The sequence below is a fragment of the Aptenodytes forsteri genome, unplaced genomic scaffold (genome assembly GCF_000699145.1).
Source record: "Aptenodytes forsteri isolate BGI_AS27 unplaced genomic scaffold, ASM69914v1 Scaffold1, whole genome shotgun sequence".
Taxonomy (NCBI): domain Eukaryota; kingdom Metazoa; phylum Chordata; class Aves; order Sphenisciformes; family Spheniscidae; genus Aptenodytes; species Aptenodytes forsteri.
Window position 1 is genome coordinate 8,169,771 of NW_008795035.1, and position 20,846 is coordinate 8,190,616.

Consider the following 20,846-nt stretch of genomic DNA (forward strand, 5'->3'; position numbering starts at 1 on the left):
CCCCCCCCCCCCCCCCAGGACTTCTGTTTCTTGTTGTCAACACGAGCTGGAGGGCTGGGAATTAATTTGGCCTCTGCTGATACTGTTGTTATCTTCGACTCGGACTGGAACCCCCAAAATGATCTTCAGGCTCAGGCTCGGGCTCACCGGATTGGACAAAAGAAGCAGGTCGGAAGAGTTACCTGGGTCATTTTCTTTGTGGCTTCAGTGTGTGCATCCACATGGGCTCCCACCTCATCAGAGCTTCTGAAAACCATGGTCTTTTTTCCCCCCAGTCCTGACTCCAGAGAGTACTGCCAACCCAAGGGCAGCTCATTTAAAAGCCAGGAAACAAAAAATCAGCCCAAATTTGCCAGATGCCAGGTCATTCTATTGGCTTTGGGTTCTGGGATGGTTCAAAATCAAGAACCCAAACAGTGGCATGGCAGTTCTCGGCCTTGTGAACTCTGTTCTTTCTTGCCCTGAAAAACTTAGAAAGTAGAACATCCACCTTTACTAGGGTTTTATTAGATCTGTGAAAAGTTTGATGCTAGTTTGGATTTAGAGTGATTGTTTCAGAAGGTTTTCACTCTGTGCTTAGGCACACTACAAGATCTGTGTTAACCAACCTGATTTTAACTGGTTCCCTTGAGATAGAAAAAGAATGCGCTTGTTTTTCTTCTAAAAAACCACATCTGTATATGAAGAGACAATGTCAGCAGACCAGTCTCTGCAAAACATCTGAGTGATGCATCGCTGTGTTAGCAGAGCATGTTCAGGTCCAGGAAATAGCTCTGTTCTTTTTTTGCCCTTCAGGTGAATATTTACCGCCTGGTCACAAAGGGTACGGTAGAGGAGGAGATCATTGAGAGGGCCAAGAAGAAAATGGTGCTGGATCATTTGGTGATCCAGCGTATGGACACCACTGGCCGGACTGTTCTGGACAACAACTCTGGGCGATCCAAGTAAGTGATTGTGTCGGGATGCAGAGATGTCTGGTACAGCATGTGGCATAGTCAGCTTCACCTGCTGGTATTTCCCAATATTTATGTGATAGGGTACAGGGCAGAAGGCTAGTAAATAATGGCAGCTTCCACTGATTTGGCTTACGCAACTGTTAATTTGGACACAAAGGATAAAGATGATCGGAAATAAAAAACTAGTTCTAATGCATTACCTGTTTTTCCTTCTGTCTTTCTCCCAGAGATCATCCTGGTCTAAGGGAACCTGGTGGTGGTGGAACAGCTGCAGTTTGGCAGTGACCTCAGACTCTCCCCATTTCCCCTAAGTAGTAGATAGAGGTTGTTCCCTTTACAGTAGTTGTCTGTGCTAGGGCAAGAAAGAGATGAATAAAAAAGCTTTTTATAGTGCTGGGTAGAAAACTTACTTCTTGCTTTAATTAGGAAAAACTTAGGTATGGTTTTGTGCTGTAGCAGTGCTGACTTAACAGCTCAAAATACATTTTCCTTCTCGTTTGTTCTTGCAGCTCAAATCCTTTCAACAAAGAGGAGCTGACAGCTATTCTGAAGTTTGGAGCTGAAGATCTCTTCAAGGAGCTTGAAGGGGAAGAGTCAGAGCCTCAGGTAGTTTGAAATTGAAATCACATAGCTGTTTGTAGTTCTCTGCAGGTCTGCATGGGGGATCGTGTGTGTTTGCTCCCTCTTTGTACTTGCCCCGTGCATGAGAGCAGGTTGGTGAATAGGGCACGTGTGAGTCCAGAGAAGCTGAAGGAAGAGAGCTCTGGGGTTGGGGGATCAGGGGTTGAGAAGAGCCTTGTTGTTTGGGGTTAAATAGTAATGGTCACCAAAAGAGTCCCTTGGCTCCCGAGGATTCATTAGCTAGTTATAGCACAGTCTGCCTCCTCTGAGCACTCTTCACCATCCTTTTTCGGTTGTTCTCATAGAGAGGCAGGAGTCAGCGCAGTGAAGTCGAATAGATCGTTCTCCTGCCTCAGCGCAGCATTGCTTGACAGTTCAGTATTGAGTACTTTGACCAGTTCTCTTAATGGCCCGAGTAGCAGAGCTTCCCCCAAGGGAAACAGTCCACAGTTAATACATCTCACTGTCTGGAAATTTTCCCTGCCGCTCAGCCTTGATGTTCCTTTTCTTCTGTCCTATCACCCTTATTTGTACTCTTTTTTACCACTTGAGATAGTTCATCCCTGCCCTTGGTGATAACACCCTGCAGATATTTGCTCTTTATTTAGCTAATATCAGCGCAGTGCGTGTTTAGCTATTGCACCCCACAAGTCTGTTCTCAAAGCCTCTTATTTCCTGCTGTGCTTGACACGCTCCGCTTTATCACTTTTCCTTTCTGACTGGTAGGAGATGGACATTGATGAGATTTTGCGTCTGGCTGAAACACGAGAGAATGAAGTGTCTACCAGTGCCACCGACGAGCTCCTCTCCCAGTTCAAGGTACGGACCCCCAGGCTCTGTAGTGGAGTGTGGGAATGTGGCTTGATGGTAAGGTCAGTAACAGACAGGACAAATCGGGCCTGGTGAGAGGTGACCTGTACAAAGCAGTTTGCTGAGGGGTTGTCTGGGTTTGGTAGCTGGGGAGATATGTAGGTTTAATTTCATTTCAAGTAAGTGGTTTTGAAGGCTGTGAATAAAATGCAGAATTTACCAAATTTGGAAACAAAACCAATTACTTAGAGGCTCAGCAGTACTTCTTAAACTGCACGTACTTCCTCAAAAGCTGTTAGCCCAAAGATGTGGCAAGGAACCAGGAATGTAGTGACATAAGGATCAATTATAAAGTAGTTACAGAAATGTTGGCAAAATTCCTATGGGGAAGAAGTTGAGGCTTAGCAGACAGCTCTGGGGTATTCCTGCCAGGGGAGGGAATTTCTAAGTGTTCTTTTGCTTATAAAAGGTGGCCAACTTTGCAACCATGGAGGAGGAAGAGACAGAGCTGGACGAGCGGTCCCAGAAGGACTGGGATGATATCATTCCAGAGGAGCAGAGGAAAAAGGTGGAGGAGGAAGAAAGGCAGAAAGAATTGGAGGAAATCTACATGCTGCCTCGAATCCGGAGCTCAACTAAAAAGGTATGGCCCATCTCAAGGAGCTGAGAGGCAGGAGGCGAGAGTTGGCAAAGGCAATGCTCAGGGGAAGCCTTCTTGCCATCTGAGTGCTTCTTTCCCTCCTCCAAAGCTGGTTAGGAGTAAAGCACAGAGGTAGCACACTGACCTCTTGTTGGCATCGCGCATTGGGCCCATGGTTTGCAATGCAGTGTGAGGGCCCATGTTGGATTTGGTATGACTCATCTTGTCTCAGCAGACAAAATAAAGAGAACCCATAGTGAGCACAGAGCAAAACATCCAATTGTATAATGCAGATTTTACTGCAGTTTATGCCATTTTCTGGCTGTTTCTTTTCCTTGGGCTCTCTAGCTCCCTGGGCTGCTCTTGCCTAAATGTGGCTCTTGCAGGCAAAAGAGATAGTGTCTTCCCACGTTGTTTTTTAGGTGATGGGATCTACCCCAATCCAACAGAAAGCAGACTGTGCAAGGAAACTCTTCTGGGATATGGGACTTTAAGGGGTTATGAACTGTTCTCTGGGATAAGCTGGGGAAAAACATTAAAGGGAAAACTAGAGAGAAGGATAATTGATATTGGATGATTCCAGATTAATTTCTGAGGAGCCCTGGTTTTCAAAACAGCCTAAAGGACTGCGGCACAAACCCACGATATCAATGTGTTTTAATGTATCTTGTACCTTAGTAAATCAAAATGCGATGGTGAAACTTCTGGCTAGAAGGCTCTAAAGGGAGGATGATCACCAGCGCCTTAGCTAGCTGGAAACTGCGAGGGTGCGCAGCCTCTGGGTTGATTACATGGGCTTCTGCATCTTCAGGAAGAGATGCCAAGGTGTTTTACAGTCTGAGCGTGAAATAGTGCCAGTGCATGGGAGGGACAGAAAAGGTTGACAGATTAGCAGTTGTTAACTGTACTGCTGTTTTTCTGGTACATACAGGCTCAGACAAATGACAGCGAATCAGATGCAGAAACTAAGAGAAGGCTTCAGAGATCATCTGGATCAGAAAGTGAGACTGATGATACCGATGATGAGAAGAGACCAAAGCGCAGGGGGCGTCCTCGAAGTGTTAGAAAAGATACTGTGGAAGGATTTACTGATGCTGAAATCAGGAGGTCAGTGCTGAGCACAGGAGACAGTTCAGAAAACAAATACAGAAATCCCATGCAGGTGGAGAAAACCCCAGATTAATCCAGGAGGTGTTCACTTGTAAGCATGTCAGTGGTTTAGGTGGAGCTGGTTCACTGGGCCAGATTCTGCACCTTTGTAAAATCCAGTTTGCTCCCAGCTGATGACTTTAACATTCAAGTCTGTGCAAAATGGACTGGATTGTCTTTAGCCAGGCTGCAGTGAAGCTGGTACCTTCCTAAAATTAATCCTTGTTGTAACTGCCCTTCCTGGGACAAGTGGCTTGAGCTAATTCCGTATTACACGTGAGGTCTTAAGTACCATGAGATACAGAGCTGGAAAAGCCAAGGACTCTGGCCTTCCTGACGTTTTTCTGGCAGTAGTCCTGCTGATTTAAGCTTAAGTGTAAGGCAGGCTCTAGCAAAATAACCCCATGAGACGCACTGGTCCAGTTGATCCCAGCAGTTGTGTATCCTCTTCTGCACTATGTCCCTGAAGTCAGCTGGGGGCTGAATTCTGGGGCATTATTTTCTTCTCGTATCTTCTAACTCTTGAGCCTTTCTCAAAGATCTTTGTCTTATGGCTCTGCCCAGATGTTCAGCCAAAGATGGAAAAGAGGGGGGGTGTGAGTTTTCCTTGACACTCTGTGTCCGAGTTGACGTATTTTTAAACAGGAGATGGTCAGACTTTTCGGATTGTGGCAGCTGCCCCATATCCAGCCGTGAAACCATAGAGAAGGAAGGAGGTATTGCAATGTGAACTACAGTAGCCGTTTAGGTTATTGTGATGTAGCAGAAAGAGGCTGAAAGAGCACAAGATGAAAAAAAGAAGGGAAAAAAATTACTCATTTTAAAAATAATCTGTAGTTGAAGCCATTGGGTCTGCTCCCAGCACAAGGCACTGTTCAATTGCAGCAACGGTGTCTGGCTCTTGCCCTAAAGTTGTGTTAGCCATGGCAGTGATTTTCACAATAAAAATAAGACACAAAAATAAATCGCAATCCTTGTCTGCAAACCTCTGTGATGGATTGCACCACATTTGGCTCTTCTGTGATGGGTTGTTACACTCGTAGCCTGAGTGTTAAAATTACTAATGACATTGATTTAATGCCTCTTTTCTCCTTGGAAAAATGAAGTTAATAATTACCAACATGGTGTGAGCCAATGCTTTCTTTCAATTTTTTTTACACTACAGTTAGGACTCTCCTCTCTTTTTCCTCATCAAACATCCGACATTCATAATAATGTTGTGTTCTTTCTCCAGCCAAGGTCACAAAACTCTTTGTGGGGGTTAATGGATTAAGTTTCCCAGTCCTGAGTGATGCTTAGCTAATCAGTGTGGAATGCAAAGTTGATAACGTGGCAGGCTGCAATTAATATATTCAAGTGTATTTGTGATACTGGACCCACTTTTTATGGCAGTTGGTTTATTTTTTGTTTTTTTTTTTTTTTTTTTTTTTTTTTGCTTAGGTTTATCAAGGCTTACAAAAAGTTTGGACTGCCTCTTGAACGGTAAGTCCCAACCTGGCTCTGCTCCAGAGGATTATCACGGGGGGACATTGTTTCTAAGCATGGCCATACCCACATTGCTATGGGTGTTTGATACAACCTCCATGGGCAGCACAAAGCCTTGCTGTCATGTGATCGGTAACCCAAGCACTGCCATACAGCCCCTCATGTCTCAGTTGATGGGCACTGATGAATGCTGGCCGAAAAGCAGCTAGAGCAGTAGTGGCGCCGGGCTGTACACGGCATTGTCCTGCTGGCAGAGTCTGGCCCTTGGGGCATTTCCACTCTGCCTAGAAAGGAGAGAGAGCAGCTGTCTGAACAGCAAATGCTACCCACAACACTTGCCAAGCTTCTCTATGCATATTAGTTTCAAGACTGAATTCAGAGCATCTTTCTCTCGCTGCCACATCCCTCTTGAAGGGAAGCGAGGAGAGGCATGCACTGTCCTCGAGCGTGGGTCTGCAGAGCCCTGCACAAGTGCTGTGCCCCAGCATAAGCGAGGGAGGAAAGGAGATGGGCACGTGTGCTGGGTCTGGAAAGCTGTGGCCCTTGCTGAGGTCTCAGAGCTGAGGCAGGGATCCCTGCATATATTGTATGAGAAATGACTGTTTTTTCATCTGGTTGTACTCTTCTCTTGTGAAACACAAGGCTTGCGTATGGGCCTTGACATCACTAACTCAGCCAGGCAACAGGGACAGCAGATGGCAGCTTTTGACCATCAAATGGAGTTAATATGGAACTGGGAAGGCATGAAGGAACACTGAACAGTCACAGAGGGTGCCTGTTGTGCCCAAGATAGACAGTTCTCACCTTTGCTTTAATACTAAAAAATCCAAAGGATTGGATCAGTTTTACTACATTAGCACTGTACTGCAGTTGTTAGACCTAAAAAAAGACTAAAACTGTGTTGTTTCCTGCATGAACTCCACTCGTGAAGGTTTCGTACATTCATACATACACAGTATTGACTACTAAAAGCTATGAAACAATTCTTCTGGAAGTGACTGGGAGCAGATACACCGTATCAAATACAAAACTTGCAATTCTTTTTTCCCCTTTCCCAGGCTGGAGTGTATTGCTCGGGATGCTGAGCTGGTGGATAAGTCTGTGGCTGATCTGAAACGGTTAGGGGAACTCATCCACAATAGCTGTGTGTCAGCAATGCAAGAATACGAGGAGCAGCTGAAAGAAAATCCAGGTGAAGGTAAGCAAGAGGGTTGTGTGCTGCTGTTACGATGTTTTTGGGGGTGTTCCATGGAGCTGATGAGAAAACCGTTCCCTTGCTGGATGGGGAGGCATGCTGCATTGCGACTTAAAAGCAAAGAACAAGCACACGCTTAAACCATCCCATCTCTGCCAGGCAGCTCTCACCAACAGTGAGAAACCCCTGAGTCTTCTGCTCAGACTGGAAAGTGCCATTTGGGTCTGTTAGCTTCTGCTGAACATGAGTTTTCATGGGGAGAGGCTGAAGCCATCAGCTTATTTAATGCTGGGCCACAAGGCAAAGCAGATCATATTTTAACTGCTCTTGGGATTGGGAATCAAACTGGTGCTGTGTACTCCATGGTGAAGCTGGATCCACAATTAGCACTTCCCAGGGCTGGCATCATCAACCACTCTATGTATGGCTGTTCTGTGCTGTTGCTTTGGGGGTCTGGGCTGGATTTCCCACTGGGTCTCTGCCTGTTGCAGCTGAACAAAACTACTGAAGCAAAAGCTCCAGCGTACTTAGATGTATTTTTAAGAAAATTATACTGGGAGGTGTTTGGATTGCAGATCTGAGTGAGTTAGTGAAAGAAAACTTGTATTTTGGGCCTGCCTTAGCAGACAGCCTTATGTTTAAATAAGAGGTTGCAGGCAAGGTCTTGATCTCTGTGTGTCTAGACATTTTTAGAGGCACTTCTTTCTTTAAGAGTTCTCTTAGTTGCTGTGTTTTATTGTTGAGCAGGGAAAGGACCTGGAAAAAGAAGAGGTCCTACTATCAAGATTTCTGGTGTCCAAGTCAACGTGAAATCCATCATCCAGCATGAAGAGGAGTTTGAAATGCTGCATAAATCCATTCCCACGGACCCAGAGGAAAGGAAGAAGTGAGTTTGGCTAAGTAGGCAATGCAGAAAGAGGCTCAGGGAATTTGGATTTTGTAGTGGGAAGAGAATAGCCTAGATATGTGGATTTGCTTTATCCTCTGCAGCATTAAAAGTAGCTCATGTTTGAAATGCCTTCAGGTACCGCCTGACATGCCGTGTCAAAGCTGCCCATTTTGATGTAGACTGGGGAGTGGAGGAGGATTCTCGCTTGTTAGTGGGAATTTACGAGCATGGTTATGGAAACTGGGAGCTAATTAAAACAGATCCGGAACTGAAGTTAACTGATAAGGTAGGTCGCTTTGCTTGTTGCTTGCATTGGGTCCGTTGCAGTGTTTGTAGAGAACATGTTTGATTTACTCCAGAAACAGATGTTTACATTTGTAACCACTCCAAAAATAATAATAAATAATAATAATAATGAGGAAAACGGTGACCTCCATGGAATGTTGCGTGCTTGCTGGAAAGCGGAGTTGTGTTATTTGATTGGCAGTAAATTTTGTCTGAACAGTACCATATGAACCACACTGAAATGATGCAGGAAGAAAATGGTAATGCTGACATATGTGATTACATGCACAGTACAGAGAGTGCATTGCATAATTGTGACTTGATATTTCCTTGGGCATCGCACAAGAAGCTGAGTGTGAATTTCTGTGTGGAAATAATTTTTCACAGATTTGACACTGCTTATGTCAAGACTGGTCTGTGTTGGCTTTGAGGGTATAGTTACATGACTGGCTATGGCAGCAAAGCCAGCTGGAAAACCTCCATCTAGTTCCTCCTTCCTCAGTCATTCCCATAAGAACTGTTTATGGGGGCCATGTTGAAATGATCCAGGTTAAAAATAAGCCACCATCCGTTGTGTCAGCACAATGGAAAGAGAGTGAACTGCAACGCAGGGCTCAGGAACATCGAGACTCTCTACACCAGCTTTGCTGCCAATTTGCTGCATTCCCATGACATCCCCGCTAGTGTTTTTAGAGAAGATCAGACTGGCTGAGAGCCCTCCTACATGAAGTTCAGAAAGGCATTTTACAATGGAAACAATCGCCTCAGACACACCACCCAATTTCCAGTGAAGTATGAAGATAACCGTAGCTGGCAAGCTGAGATAATTCCTCCACAGTGGCACCTTGCAGCCTTGTTTTCTGCTAAAAATTCTGCATCTCTATCATTGCTGTAGCGACGTCTCGGGTTACCAAAAAGGACCAGCCTGCTGTGACAAGGCTGTCACAAACAAATCTGATGTGTCAAGGAGAGAGGACTCAGTTTTGCAATGAAAGGTCCCAAATATATTTTGCAAATTTTTTTTTTTTTCTTTCTTAAAAGAAAGATTGTAGAGAGTCTAGAGAGCTGCCTAGGGTTCCTTTCTCCTTTCCAGAAGGCCAAGGTGAGGGATGCTTGCTAGGAGCTTCGCTTTTGGCTAGACAGGGAGAGTCTGTGTGGGAGTTGCAAGAAATGCTTGAACCTTCTTGTTCCCCCTAGAAGGTGCAGCATCTCCAACCCTTTGCTGGGCCTGGAAGGACTGCTGCTAGTGTGTGTATCTCTCTTGCTTTTTGCACACTTAAAAGAAAGATTGTAGAGAGTCTAGAGAGCTGCCTAGGGTTCCTTTCACTTCTGCAGAAGGCCAAGGTGAGGGATGCTTGCTAGGAGCTTCGCTTTTGGCTAGACAGGGAGAGTCTGTGTGGGAGTTGCAAGAAATGCTTGAACCTTCTTGTTCCCCCTAGAAGGTGCAGCATCTCCAACCCTTTGCTGGGCCTGGAAGGACTGCTGCTAGTGTGTGTATCTCTCTTGTCAAGGTTTGATAGATGCATGTGGGTGGTGTTTTTTTTTTTCTCTCTTCTTTATCAAAGATCCTACCTGTTGAGACAGATAAGAAACCTCAGGGAAAACAGCTCCAGACCCGAGTTGATTATCTGCTGAAACTGCTGAAGAAAGATCTGGACAAGAAAGAAAACATGAAAGATGGGGAAGAGGTGAGATGTGGCTGCTTGGTTCTAGGGGTTTCAGGATGAGTGGTTGGCTGATGGCAGGAGACAGCCTGTGTTCCCAGGTCACTGAACATCATCTATGTGAAAGAATATGGACTTATCTGTTGTCTGATTGCATTGTGATACTGAAATGATAATTAGTAAGGGACAAGTAATTAATTATTACACTTACTGAAGGACTCGGGCTCATCGGGCTTCCTGCCACCCTGCAGGACCTCCGGCTGTTTGCGAGATGTTCAGGAGACGGGGTATGTCCCCAGGAAGTAGCTGTAGCTATTTGCTTGCCCTGACTTGTTCTGTGTTTTCACCAGGGCAAGCTAAAGAAGAGGAAACCACGAGTAAAGAAAGAGAACAAGGCTCCCAAAGTCAAAGATGAGCATGGGAATGAACTCCCCTCTCCTCGGCACTCAGACAACCAGTCAGAAGAAGGTGAAGTCAAGGTGAGTCAACTTGGTGGATAGCGCCTTTTCCAGGTTTCTTTGAGCTGTGTTGTTACTGCAGAAGCTCACCTTGAGAAGCACCCCTAGCAAACACCCTGGGGAGTTGGGGGAGCACTACAAGAGTGCATTCCCACAGGAGATTGGCAAACTCACAAAAACTTATATATAACTGTTGGGGTGAAAGAAGGACCTTTCCCACCCACTCTTTTAGGTTAGTGCTTTAAGTGTTTTGGGGATCCTAAAATGGCCACACACATCCACATACTGACTTGGAGGAAAGGTTGTCTCAGGACAAAGTCTGTTACCCTTATAAAGGAGAGAAAGAAGAATTGTTTCCCTCTCCTTTTCAGTATGTCAGCCAGTGGTGAAGCTGGAGTTTACCAAGGTCATGCTGTTGCTTAGAAAACCTTCTGTCTTTGAGTGGTTTGGCTTGTAGTCTAAGGTTTTTGTTCATGTGCTGATCAGTATCTACCTTAGGGGCTGAGCATTCTCCAGCGCAGCTGGCATAGGAAAGCAGTGCTTATCTACAGTTTGCCAGCTAGTTACAGACTGGGGCTCGTCTATTTTTTATACCCTTTTGTCAATGGTTGGGTGGTTTGCAGCTGGTTAAGCAGGGCTTGCTGTCTGGTTAAGGAGGTGTGAGGACAAATTTGGATAGACCTCAAGAATTGCCTGCATTTCAAGGATGTAAGTTTTATGGAAGAAAGTGTACGTGAGGTGAGGGACTCCAACTTTGACTGTGCTGTGACTGATTTTTCTAGGAGGATGGCTTGGAAAAGAGCCCAGTGAAAAAGAAACAGAAGAAGAAAGAGAACAAAGAGAACAAGGAAAAACAGACAACCACTAAGAAAGAAAAGGAAAGCGATAAAGAGAAAAAGAAGACAAAAGACAAGAAAGAGAAGGTATGTGGTATTCTCAGGAACAGTTTAAGAGATAGGAGTCTCTGAGCAGAAGGGCAAGCTATGAGACTTATGATTCATTAAAGGCCCTCTGCGAAGAGACATCAATGAAGCACTGTGGGGTGAGGTATTATGCCTTTTTCAGCTCTCCTGAATTCTTATTGTGAAGAGTTGCAATAAAAAGTAGAAAAGGCTTGATGGAATGTGAGCAAAAAGGAAGAGATTTTGTCAGACTGCCTTTAAAGTACAGCTGTCCCTGTGACAGTGATATGGCCAAATAGCTGATGTTAAGGAAGAAAGGGGGAAAGAGCCTGGAGCACTCAGATCAAAGTTCTGTTCAGCTGTGATTTATCACAGGGTTGGCAGTTCCTTGTCTGTATTCCCCTCTAATTTAAACTCACCCCAAATAACCCAACTGTCCACACCATCAAGACTGTAAGTTGTCCTTGTCACTGTTCAGGACTCACCAGAATGAGTGTTTCAACATCAATGGTATGTTGTGGACTAAAATGTCCCTTGAATTTTGGGTACAACTGCCCTGAGGCTGGATTCAAATTGGAAGGGAGGTAAAAGCTTCTATAATAATGACCTGAAGTACCTGTCCAAGGAACAGGTATGTACTGCATGCCCAGTGTTTTGACACTGAGGTCGTAAGTGCAAACCAAGAAGCTTTGTTACATATGTAGGGGAAAGTTTGCTTTCCAGTGATTTTTGGTATGACTTTGACTCTAAAGGGCTTTGACTGCAGATAAGCCATATAAGACAAAATTTACACTGTAACAGACCATGATTTGAAGTTGCTTTCCAGAGGGTCTGAGGACTGGTGACATCACATGAAGCTGCAGATCCTCATAGACATGAGACTACTCTGAGCTCTGTCCTTTGCAAGGGACATATATTCTTTAGCTTAACCTCTCTTCCAAGTCTTCAACATTGGTTTTTCTCTTCATGAGCATGAACATCGTATTTGTGTCCAAAATGTTGGCTCTGATGTCTCTCTGCTCCCTCAGGGATGACGTAAAGCTAAATAGAGGCATTACAGCTGAACAGTTTGAGATCTTGGGAGAAAGGTTGTAGGAGCGGTGCCCGGGGTTTAACAACTGCCAGTAACAATAGTGTGGAGGTTGTTAGTTGGATCACTTGGGATCCTGCAGTCTGGCTCATCGAATGTGATGTGTGTAATTTGTCCTTGTAAAGCCTAAAAGTAGTGAAGCCAAATCTGGAAGTAAAGGGAAGAGATCGCAAGGTCCCGTCCACATTACAGCAGGGAGTGAACCGATCCCCATTGGAGAAGACGAGGACGATGATCTGGACCAAGAAACATTCAGCATAGTGAGTATTTTCCTCAGGAGATGGGAGGGCGGTGGCAGAGAGCTCAGCAAGGTAGCTGGGGTTTGCTTGCATGTTATCTGAGGACGTGTTTTAGGTGTCAGGGTGTGAGCCCCCTCATTAGTGCCCCACAGTGATTACCTCTGGCCGGTCTGAGAGCATGGCAGAACCACCTTGTACGAGAGTTGTCCACCAGCCTCCTCTGCGCCTACCAGCTGGCTGCTGTAAATGGCACTTAAACTGGAAGAAACTTCAAAGCTCTTCCAGCTCCCAGTTCTCACCAAGCAATTGCACCATTAAAGGGTTCAGATAACCCTCTTCAAAATTTAGCTTTGCATGAGTGCATGTTATCCCCTCCCTCTGCCAGGGATGCCAGCCAGGGCAGAGGAGAGCAGCATGTCAACAGAGCATGCAGAAGGGCTCTCTTCTTCAGCTGATAAGTTCCCACTGCTCATTTGACAGCCCTGGATTAAAGGCGACCCTGCAGCCTTATGTGGCAGTCTCTCTCCTGTAGAAGGCAAGGAGCCATTGGGGCTCTTCCAGGCGGGGAAATACGGGAGAGTTTTGAGGGTGACCTTGTATGGCCGTGGGAGGTACGGAGTTGTCTGAGCTGTAAGCGCTTCTCTAGCTGCGTAAATGCTCTTGCAGCAAACATGGCTGCAAGAGAATGTTTGCTGCAAGAGCTTGTTATAAAATTAGCCTTTTAGTAAAAGTTGTCATGACAGACTCTTCTTGGCCTGACTTGCACAGGGAAACGCTGAAATAGCAGTTTTTAAAAACAGTTCTCTAAATTAAGATCTGTGTACTCCCTGCAGGTCCTGTGTTATTTTTTTCTTTAACTTTCCCTCTGTGGTGCATGAAAGGTCCAGTCAGGCAGTAGAAACCTGTCTGATTAACTGTCCGTGCACTGTGTTGATGCGCACAGCCAAAAAGATGGTGCTTTCATCTCATGTCTTCTAGTTTTGGTAAAAGCTATAGATTAAAGCGGCCACAGATGGGGATGGACAGGGAGGCTATTGAGTGAGCACTCATTCAGCTGGGGCTGTTGGTTCAGCCTGTCGATGCTCGGTTACGCTTCCCTGCCTGCCGTGGGATCGGTGCAAGAGCAGACTGTGTGCAGTTACAATTTGCTTTGCAAACCGTTCCCCTCTAAAAGGGGGGGCAGTGGAGATGGGGAGACTCTCGTCTTTTCCTGATTATTTTCTGCAGCGTGTCTAACAAATTGCTATTTTCATAGCTGATTTCTCCTTGCCTAATGGTCAGATAAAGCTAATATCTCGTGCTAATGAACTTCTTCCAGCTCTGTCTGATTAACAAGGGAACAGTGTAGAGCCCTGTGGCAAATGAATTGCTTTCTGCTCCCTATTGCTTTTTCAAGTGCAAGGAAAGGATGAGACCAGTGAAAAAAGCACTGAAGCAACTCGATAAGCCTGATAAGGGACTGACGGTTCAAGAACAGCTGGAGCACACACGCAACTGCCTCCTAAAAATTGGGGACCGCATCTCTGAGTGCCTTAAAGCCTACACTGACCAGGATCATATCAAGCTATGGAGAAGGTGAGGGATCATTTTGTTTTCTTTGGCTGGTCTGATATTAAAAATGGTAGTCAGAGGCTGTTGCGTTTTATGTGGATGAGTGTGCCATTTGCCTCTTATTTAACCTGTGAAATCTTGCATTCTCTAGCCCACTCACTCCATGATCAGTCTCAGGTGAGGGTTTTGTCTGCAAGTTGTGCTGGTTTTATTTAAATTGATTTCAGAGCTAGTTTAGATAAACCAGTGCAAACCTCTTTATTTTACTTTGAAGAACTTGGTTCCAACTCTCCTGATCATCCTGTCCTGAGCTGGGTTGTGACTGTTTTCCAGAGAGGGTAGAACTGATTTGATGGTGGTTTGAAAGCAAATGGCAGTTAAACTGGTGATGTAGCAATTAACAGAAAACGTTCATGTCCTTCTAGGAACCTATGGATATTTGTGTCAAAATTCACAGAATTTGATGCCAGAAAATTGCACAAACTCTACAAGATGGCTCATAAGAAAAGATCGCAGGAAGAAGAGGTGAGATCTGAAGTGCCTTCCCTCCGGTTGCTGTCTTTAAAACTTGTTGCACTTGAAGCATCAATACTTTCCATCTCTTATCGTGGGCTTTCTTTATTGTTGTTGACGTTTTCTTAGCATCTAAACAGTCCTGGCTGTGTTTGCCTCCTCTTTCATGTGAAATCTCTCCTCTCGCATAACACCACTGGTCACTTTGTCCTGGCTGTTCTGACCATTGCTTGGTGTGGCATGTTGTGCTGAGTTGACCATTTGAATGAAAAGCCTGGAAGTGCTGCCCTGTAGAGATAGGAGGTAGAAGCAGAGCCACGTGGGGCAGAACTGCGCCTGTCCTCCACCACACTTGTACTGTTGCCATTCATACCATGCTTGGGCACGGTTCAGTCACAAAGCCCTCACAAAGAGGTGGGTGGCCTACAGTGTGGGGAGTCTCCAGACAAATCCAGAGCCTGACAGACAAGGCTGGTGCTCACATAGTCTGACTCTTTTAGTGGAAGAGCAGTTGAGCTGTAACGCTCTCTTGCACCTTGCAGGAACAAAAGAAGAAGGAGGACATGTCCAGCATGAAGAAGCCATTCCGCCCAGAGCCTTCAGGCTCCAGCCGCGATTCTGTGATGTCCCAGTCTCATGTGCCTCACAATCCTCATTCCCAGAAGATCCACCTGCCCCCTTCCCACACCCAGCAGCAGATGCACGGGCACCCACGTGACAACTACGGCCATCCAAACAAGAGACATTTCAGCAACACAGGTGAGCACTGGCAAGCCAGGAGAAACCCATCCCTTCTAACCTAATGGCTGTTTGCTCTTGGACACAAATCCTTCTGGGACTTGTGGCTGGTCAGGCTTAAAAGGTGATGGGATGGAACATGTATTATCACCGTTCTTATTGCTGGACTAGAAAACATGATGATACAGTGATAAAAAGAGTATAAGAACAGGACAGAATAAGATTTGCTAGAATAATGATAAAGAAATTCAAAGAAAAAAATGGGGCCCACATAGTTTAGGGAGGAGAAAGTTAAAGGGGCACAGCAATAGTTACCATGTTTTTGAGAATTCAGCAAAGTAATGGGCTTAAACTAAAGTATGAAAGACACTTACTGGTGCTTTCCTCATTGCAGACCGAGGAGAATGGCAGAGGGATCGAAAGTTCAACTACGGTGGCAACAGCAACCAGATGTGGGGTGGGGAGCGGCATCACCAGTATGAGCAGCACTGGTACAAGGACCACCACTATGGGGATCGGCGATCTCGTGGAGAGCCCCACCGGAGCTCTGGGAACTACAGACCAAATAACCTCTCCCGCAAGAGGCCATACGAACAGTACAACAGTGACCGAGACCACAGAGGCCACCGAGATTATTACGACAGGTAAATTCCCTTTCATCTCAGAAAGGCTGGGAGGAGTTTGCAACGATGCACCTGGCTGCGGTGGCCAGGCTTTCCCGCTGGGAGGAGTTTGCAACGACGCACCTGGCTGCGGTGGCCAGGCTTTCCCTGGGGAACTGATCTCCATCCATTCGTTTTCTTTCTGCAGGCACCACCATGATTCCAAGCGTCGACGATCCGATGAGTTCAGGCCTCAGAACTACCACCAGCAGGATTTCCGACGGATGTCTGATCACAGGCCACCCATGGGATACCATGGCCAAGGACCTTCGGACCACTACCGGTCCTTCCACACAGACAAATCGGGAGATTACAAACAGCCTCTCCCTCCACCTCACCCTGCAGTGTCGGACCCTCGCTCACCCCCCTCTCAGAAATCCCCCCACGATTCCAAGTCACCTCTCGATCACAGGTCACCTCTGGATAGGTCGTTAGAACAGAAAAACAATCCAGATTATAACTGGAACATTCGGAAAACATAAAGTGACTGAGAGGGGGAAAGCGCACGTCTGAAATACTTGGTTTGATGCAACAGTGGCTGGTTTCTCCAAGCCAGCAACCAGAAACTCTGAACATGCTGCTATCATCTTGCTGGGTCAAGGAGGATTTTGGGGGAGCAGGTGGAGGAAGATGTTCCCTAGCTCTCGGTTCTGGTTTGGATTCCCATTTCCTTTCCCCTCTTCTACCATTGAATGCTGGAACCAGCCTTGCTGCCTCATTCTTTGTTTTGTTTTTGTTTTCCCCAGTCCGATGGACCCAAGGGAATTTTCCCCAGCCAGTGTTTCCCCAAACTGAGAAGGCGGATCGATGCTGCTTAGGATTGTGCAGAAGGCTGTGTGCCTGCTCTGACTTGATGTTACGTGACAGATGCTGCTTTGGGATTGGGGATATAAACTGGTTGGGCTGGGCTTTGTGTGTAACCAGCATAGGGCAACGGGAGGGTATTCAAGGAGGGACAGGAGAGTCCCTCAGCAGCCAAGCTTTTGGTTGAAAGAGGGACTCGACGTCCCTGCAGAGTGACTCCAAAGGAGTTGGAGCTGTGCTGGTGACAATCCATCGCTTTTCTGGCCACATTATCATTTCTCATGTCTTTATCCATTTCAAGAAACTGGCTCTGCTTTGAGTGCTGTTGTGTCCCTTGCAACAGAAGAGGTGCTGGCCATCCTCCTCCCACCTCAGGGCTGGAACTGCCAAATCTTGACTCCGGGAGGCTTTGGGATATGTGGAAAAAAGACTTCCTTAGCAAAGGCTTAGTTCACTTCTAACCAGTAGGAAAGAAATTGGGGTGAGAACAGTATTTCCCAGTGGACAGGGCTCAGGAATTCATAACAAAACTCCTCTTCTCTTCTGACATGGGCAGCTTGGATGGTCCAGGAGTTAATACAGATGCTGACTGGGAGCTGCAAGGTCAAAAGACAGCTCTGGGCATCTGGGGATCCTGAAGCTCCTAACCTCCCTGTCACTGAAGTGCTCTAGTCTTCGGGCAAGTCATTTCTCTCTGCGCCTTGCGAAACAGTGATCACAAACCTTTACTGCAACCAAAAGATAAGGGATGGTAGAGCAGAATTGAATAGGAATCCATTGGACTGATCGCTGTTCAGCGAATGGTCGCCTTCCTGCCACCATTCCAGCAGTCAGCAGTAACGCTGAATTGCTAAAAGTACCTGCACTGAACCTTCTGTGTCTAAATTGGAAATGTGCCTGGGGACTTAGCACCTAAGTGAGCAGGGAGAGAATGAGGAGTTCAGGACTGGGTCCTTAAAAATCCTTGGAGCAAATGTCTGAGGAGCCCAGCATGGCAGAGGGAAAAGAGGAGTCTCCATCCCAGCTCAGTGGACTTCAGAGCAAACACTCCTCCAAGTATTCGAGCCACAGCGTATGATGCAGAACAGTGTCCAGCCTGGAGGCCGTGGTGTGGTGAGAGGGGTTGCGCACAGATTGCTGGCTAGAAGTAGCTTGGGTGATTATTTTTCAGTTCCTAGGTCTTTGTTCGTAGATTCACATCCCTGGAGACCACAAAGCTCTCCCAACAGCCAGGCTGCCTAGAGCGTGGTGTCTGGGGATGTGTCATCTCCCGGAGCACAGTATTAAAGACCAGGCTGTTCCAGACTCCTCTTTTTGGTGGGGGACAGAAGCTGGGCCTCCTGTTAAGATGCCAGTATCTGACCCTAATAAGCTGTGATGTCCTTTCCCGGAAAGACTGAAGGGAGATGGGTGTTCAGGGCTGGCTTCCTGACTCCAGCCAGCGCCTTGGAAGGCGCACACAAACCGACACTAATACCCCCATGTCCCCCCTCCACGCAGTGCATCCCTTGAAATCCGCACTCACTCCTTTCTGAGCCCGCTGCTTTAACGGGACACACGGGAAGCGTTTTGCTCCCCTTTTGTTTTTATTTTGCAAGATTTCCACCAAATGCAGGGCAATTTTGCTTCCGTAGGGGCTAACCGGTATGGGCAACGCTGTACTGCCCCGAGAAAGTGTTAACGCTTGTGTTTACTTGTGCAGGAGGAGGTGAAGGCGAGTCTTCCACAGTCCCCCTTGGAGCTGCCGGGTGATGGGAGGTGTTGAGATAGCGTGTTTCCGCTGCGTTTCTCACTAAGCTGTGATTGCAGGCACACTTGCTGTGATATTCAACAAAGAGGTCCTTTCTTTTCAGAGGTATTAGCTTTTAATGTGAAAATGGAAGAAACCTCAGAGGGGCAAAGAGAATTGCTCTTTTTGTTCACCAAGCGGTGCTATCGTGATGGAAAGTTTGTGCCATACACTTGTAGCAAAAGGCAATACTGGCCAGACCAGTGTTACGGTTGGTGCAGGAAAACTTTGAACCCCAGCAAGAGGCTTTTACTGTGTCCAGGTGTGGGGGGGTGGGGGGTGGTTCTGCTCGTCCCAGGTATGAGGTTGGTTGGGGTTTCCTTCTTGTGCAACAGCAAAAGCTTTACCCTTATCCACCAAAGAGCTGTCCCCGCTGTCACGTTAGCCTGATACTGGAGTCGCATAGTTTTGTTCACTTGTGGTGGGTGGGTCTTCACTGGGTTTGGTTTTAATGAAGCTGGAGAACTAGATTTGGGAGAAAGTCCTCCCCAAGCACACACGCACGCATATTTTATGTCCCCTCAACAGGGACCATAACCAGACACAGCCACTTGGATGTGAGTGGGATCAGAGGGGGACAGGTCCACAGCCATAAACTTCACTGCGGTGTTTGTGTCAACATCTGGTACAGCTCTTCCTTCCAAACCAGCTGCAGGATTCCCTCTAGCCTCTTTGCAGGAAAAAGTAGCAACTTGCTGGGTTTTTATTTTTAAAAAAAGAGTTTTTCGGCCTGACCCCTTTGGAAATGGTGTAAAGTTGTGAATTCGCATGATGGAAGTCCTGCAGACTAAAACCTGCTGCGGACAGGCGATGCAGTGCCCAACCAAAGTGGACACTTAACAGCTCTCTGAAGTCCTTACGTGAACAATTTAAGTGATCCACACAAAAATACTATTCTGCTTTCACCCGTTTCCTCCTGACCTCCGCCTCCCCTCTGGGGAGAGAAGGACTCTTACTGTAAAAATGTGGACTTTTAAACCTGTTGACTAAAACCAGTAATTAATATTAATTTATATTTGTGAAAAGATGCCACTGTCCTAGTGATTTCTGATGTAAATATGTTGTTTATATAGTATGTATTAAATTTTCCTACATTGTAAAACTGCTGTACTTTTGATTCTTGTATATTAAAAAGTGTTACTGAGATTTTCAGAACCGCCCCAGCGTAGTGTGTCTGGGAGGATCCTGCAGCCCTCCGGTACGGCGGCAGGTCTGGTGGAAGCACAGGACGAGCGCCTAAAACCGGGGCTGTTACGGGATCGCAGGGCCCATTCCTGCCAGCCACGGGCATGCCGGGATGGGTATTTTCACTGTGCAGGAATAAGCATGTTCTTCTCGACTGTTTTACATAGTTTTGCGGTCTGTGGTGATAGAGACTTGGAAACCCCTTTTGGATGGGAATTTCCACCCGATCAGGAGAAGCCGTGCATTTCCTCACCCATTTGCACCAGGATTTTACTGGGATGGTACCGATGTTTGTGTTTATCCAACCTCTGTCTTTTCTGGATCTCTAGGGGTGTGTAAACTTTTTTTTGACCCTTTCCAGGGAGAATTCCCCTTTCTCTAGGAGAAGTGCTTCTCCTGCTGCATCGGTGGAGTTCTCTGCTCTGTCCCTGGCCCCTCCTGGGCAGAATATGCATCTCCCCTCTCCCCAGGTGGGATGCGATGGCATTCCTGCAGGCTGCTTTGGTTTGGCCTTTACCTTCCACCCGTTCACACTGAGGCCCACACAGCAAGACACGGTGCAGGGATTGAAGCTGTTTCTCCCAAGTTGTAAGAGCTCATTGTAAAAAGGGCTTTTCACACCTGTAGCCACTGGGTCCAGCCCTTCCCAGCCTCTCTGCTGCTGAGCCAAGTTTCAGCCAAGAGTGAAATTCCACAGCTGAGTTACATGCCCCTGAAAAATGGATTTCCTAATGGAAAGAGTGACTTGCTGTTAGCTGTGGGGTTGTGGCAGGGAGAGGGGGCTTGGCTGGAGGGAGGTGCAGGGACTCTGGGGAGCTGGTCCAGGTGTCCCTGTGCTCCCCTGGAGCACAGGGGTGTGAATCTACCTGAGGCAGGTGATCTTTTTAATTCAGCGCTGACTCATCTTTTATCCAGGGGTACCCACAGGAAAGCTTGAGAAGCAGGGGCCTGAGGAACCGGAGCAGTGGTGCAGGTAAGGATATGGGCACCCTGATGCCGGGGGACATCGGCACTGGCTCCCTGGCACAGCTCAGCCCAGCATCGCCCTGCCAGCCTGTATCCGCAGCACCATGCTGCAAACAGTTAAATCCTGAGGCCTCATCAAAACCGATGGGGAAATGACCCCTTGGCATGATGCAACCTCCCGCACCTCTGCAGGTCCAGTCGGTCCCACAGGAGCGTCTCCTCCATAAGGACGTGGTCCATGCAGCGCTGTGGCCA

General features: G+C 46.8%; 1 protein-coding gene across 3 annotated transcripts in view; it reads left to right on the plus strand.

The window, feature by feature from the left end:
• The window catches only part of CHD2 (chromodomain helicase DNA binding protein 2), an 89,649-nt gene extending 70,057 nt beyond the window's left edge, over window positions 1-19,592 (plus strand). For all 3 annotated transcript variants that reach the window (XM_009276585.2, XM_019471333.1, XM_009276586.2), the window contains 19 exons: window positions 19-168; window positions 796-944; window positions 1,466-1,562; window positions 2,304-2,396; window positions 2,857-3,030; window positions 3,959-4,134; window positions 5,617-5,658; window positions 6,720-6,859; window positions 7,604-7,742; window positions 7,881-8,031; window positions 9,596-9,718; window positions 10,045-10,173; window positions 10,935-11,075; window positions 12,270-12,404; window positions 13,780-13,958; window positions 14,360-14,459; window positions 14,990-15,206; window positions 15,580-15,829; window positions 15,996-19,592. In XM_009276585.2, coding sequence (XP_009274860.1) covers window positions 19-168; window positions 796-944; window positions 1,466-1,562; window positions 2,304-2,396; window positions 2,857-3,030; window positions 3,959-4,134; window positions 5,617-5,658; window positions 6,720-6,859; window positions 7,604-7,742; window positions 7,881-8,031; window positions 9,596-9,718; window positions 10,045-10,173; window positions 10,935-11,075; window positions 12,270-12,404; window positions 13,780-13,958; window positions 14,360-14,459; window positions 14,990-15,206; window positions 15,580-15,829; window positions 15,996-16,329 — 2,919 coding nt within the window. In that variant the 3' untranslated portion in view covers window positions 16,330-19,592. The remainder of the gene's footprint in view (window positions 1-18; window positions 169-795; window positions 945-1,465; window positions 1,563-2,303; window positions 2,397-2,856; window positions 3,031-3,958; window positions 4,135-5,616; window positions 5,659-6,719; window positions 6,860-7,603; window positions 7,743-7,880; window positions 8,032-9,595; window positions 9,719-10,044; window positions 10,174-10,934; window positions 11,076-12,269; window positions 12,405-13,779; window positions 13,959-14,359; window positions 14,460-14,989; window positions 15,207-15,579; window positions 15,830-15,995) is intronic.
• Window positions 19,593-20,846: the final 1,254 nt, after the last annotated feature.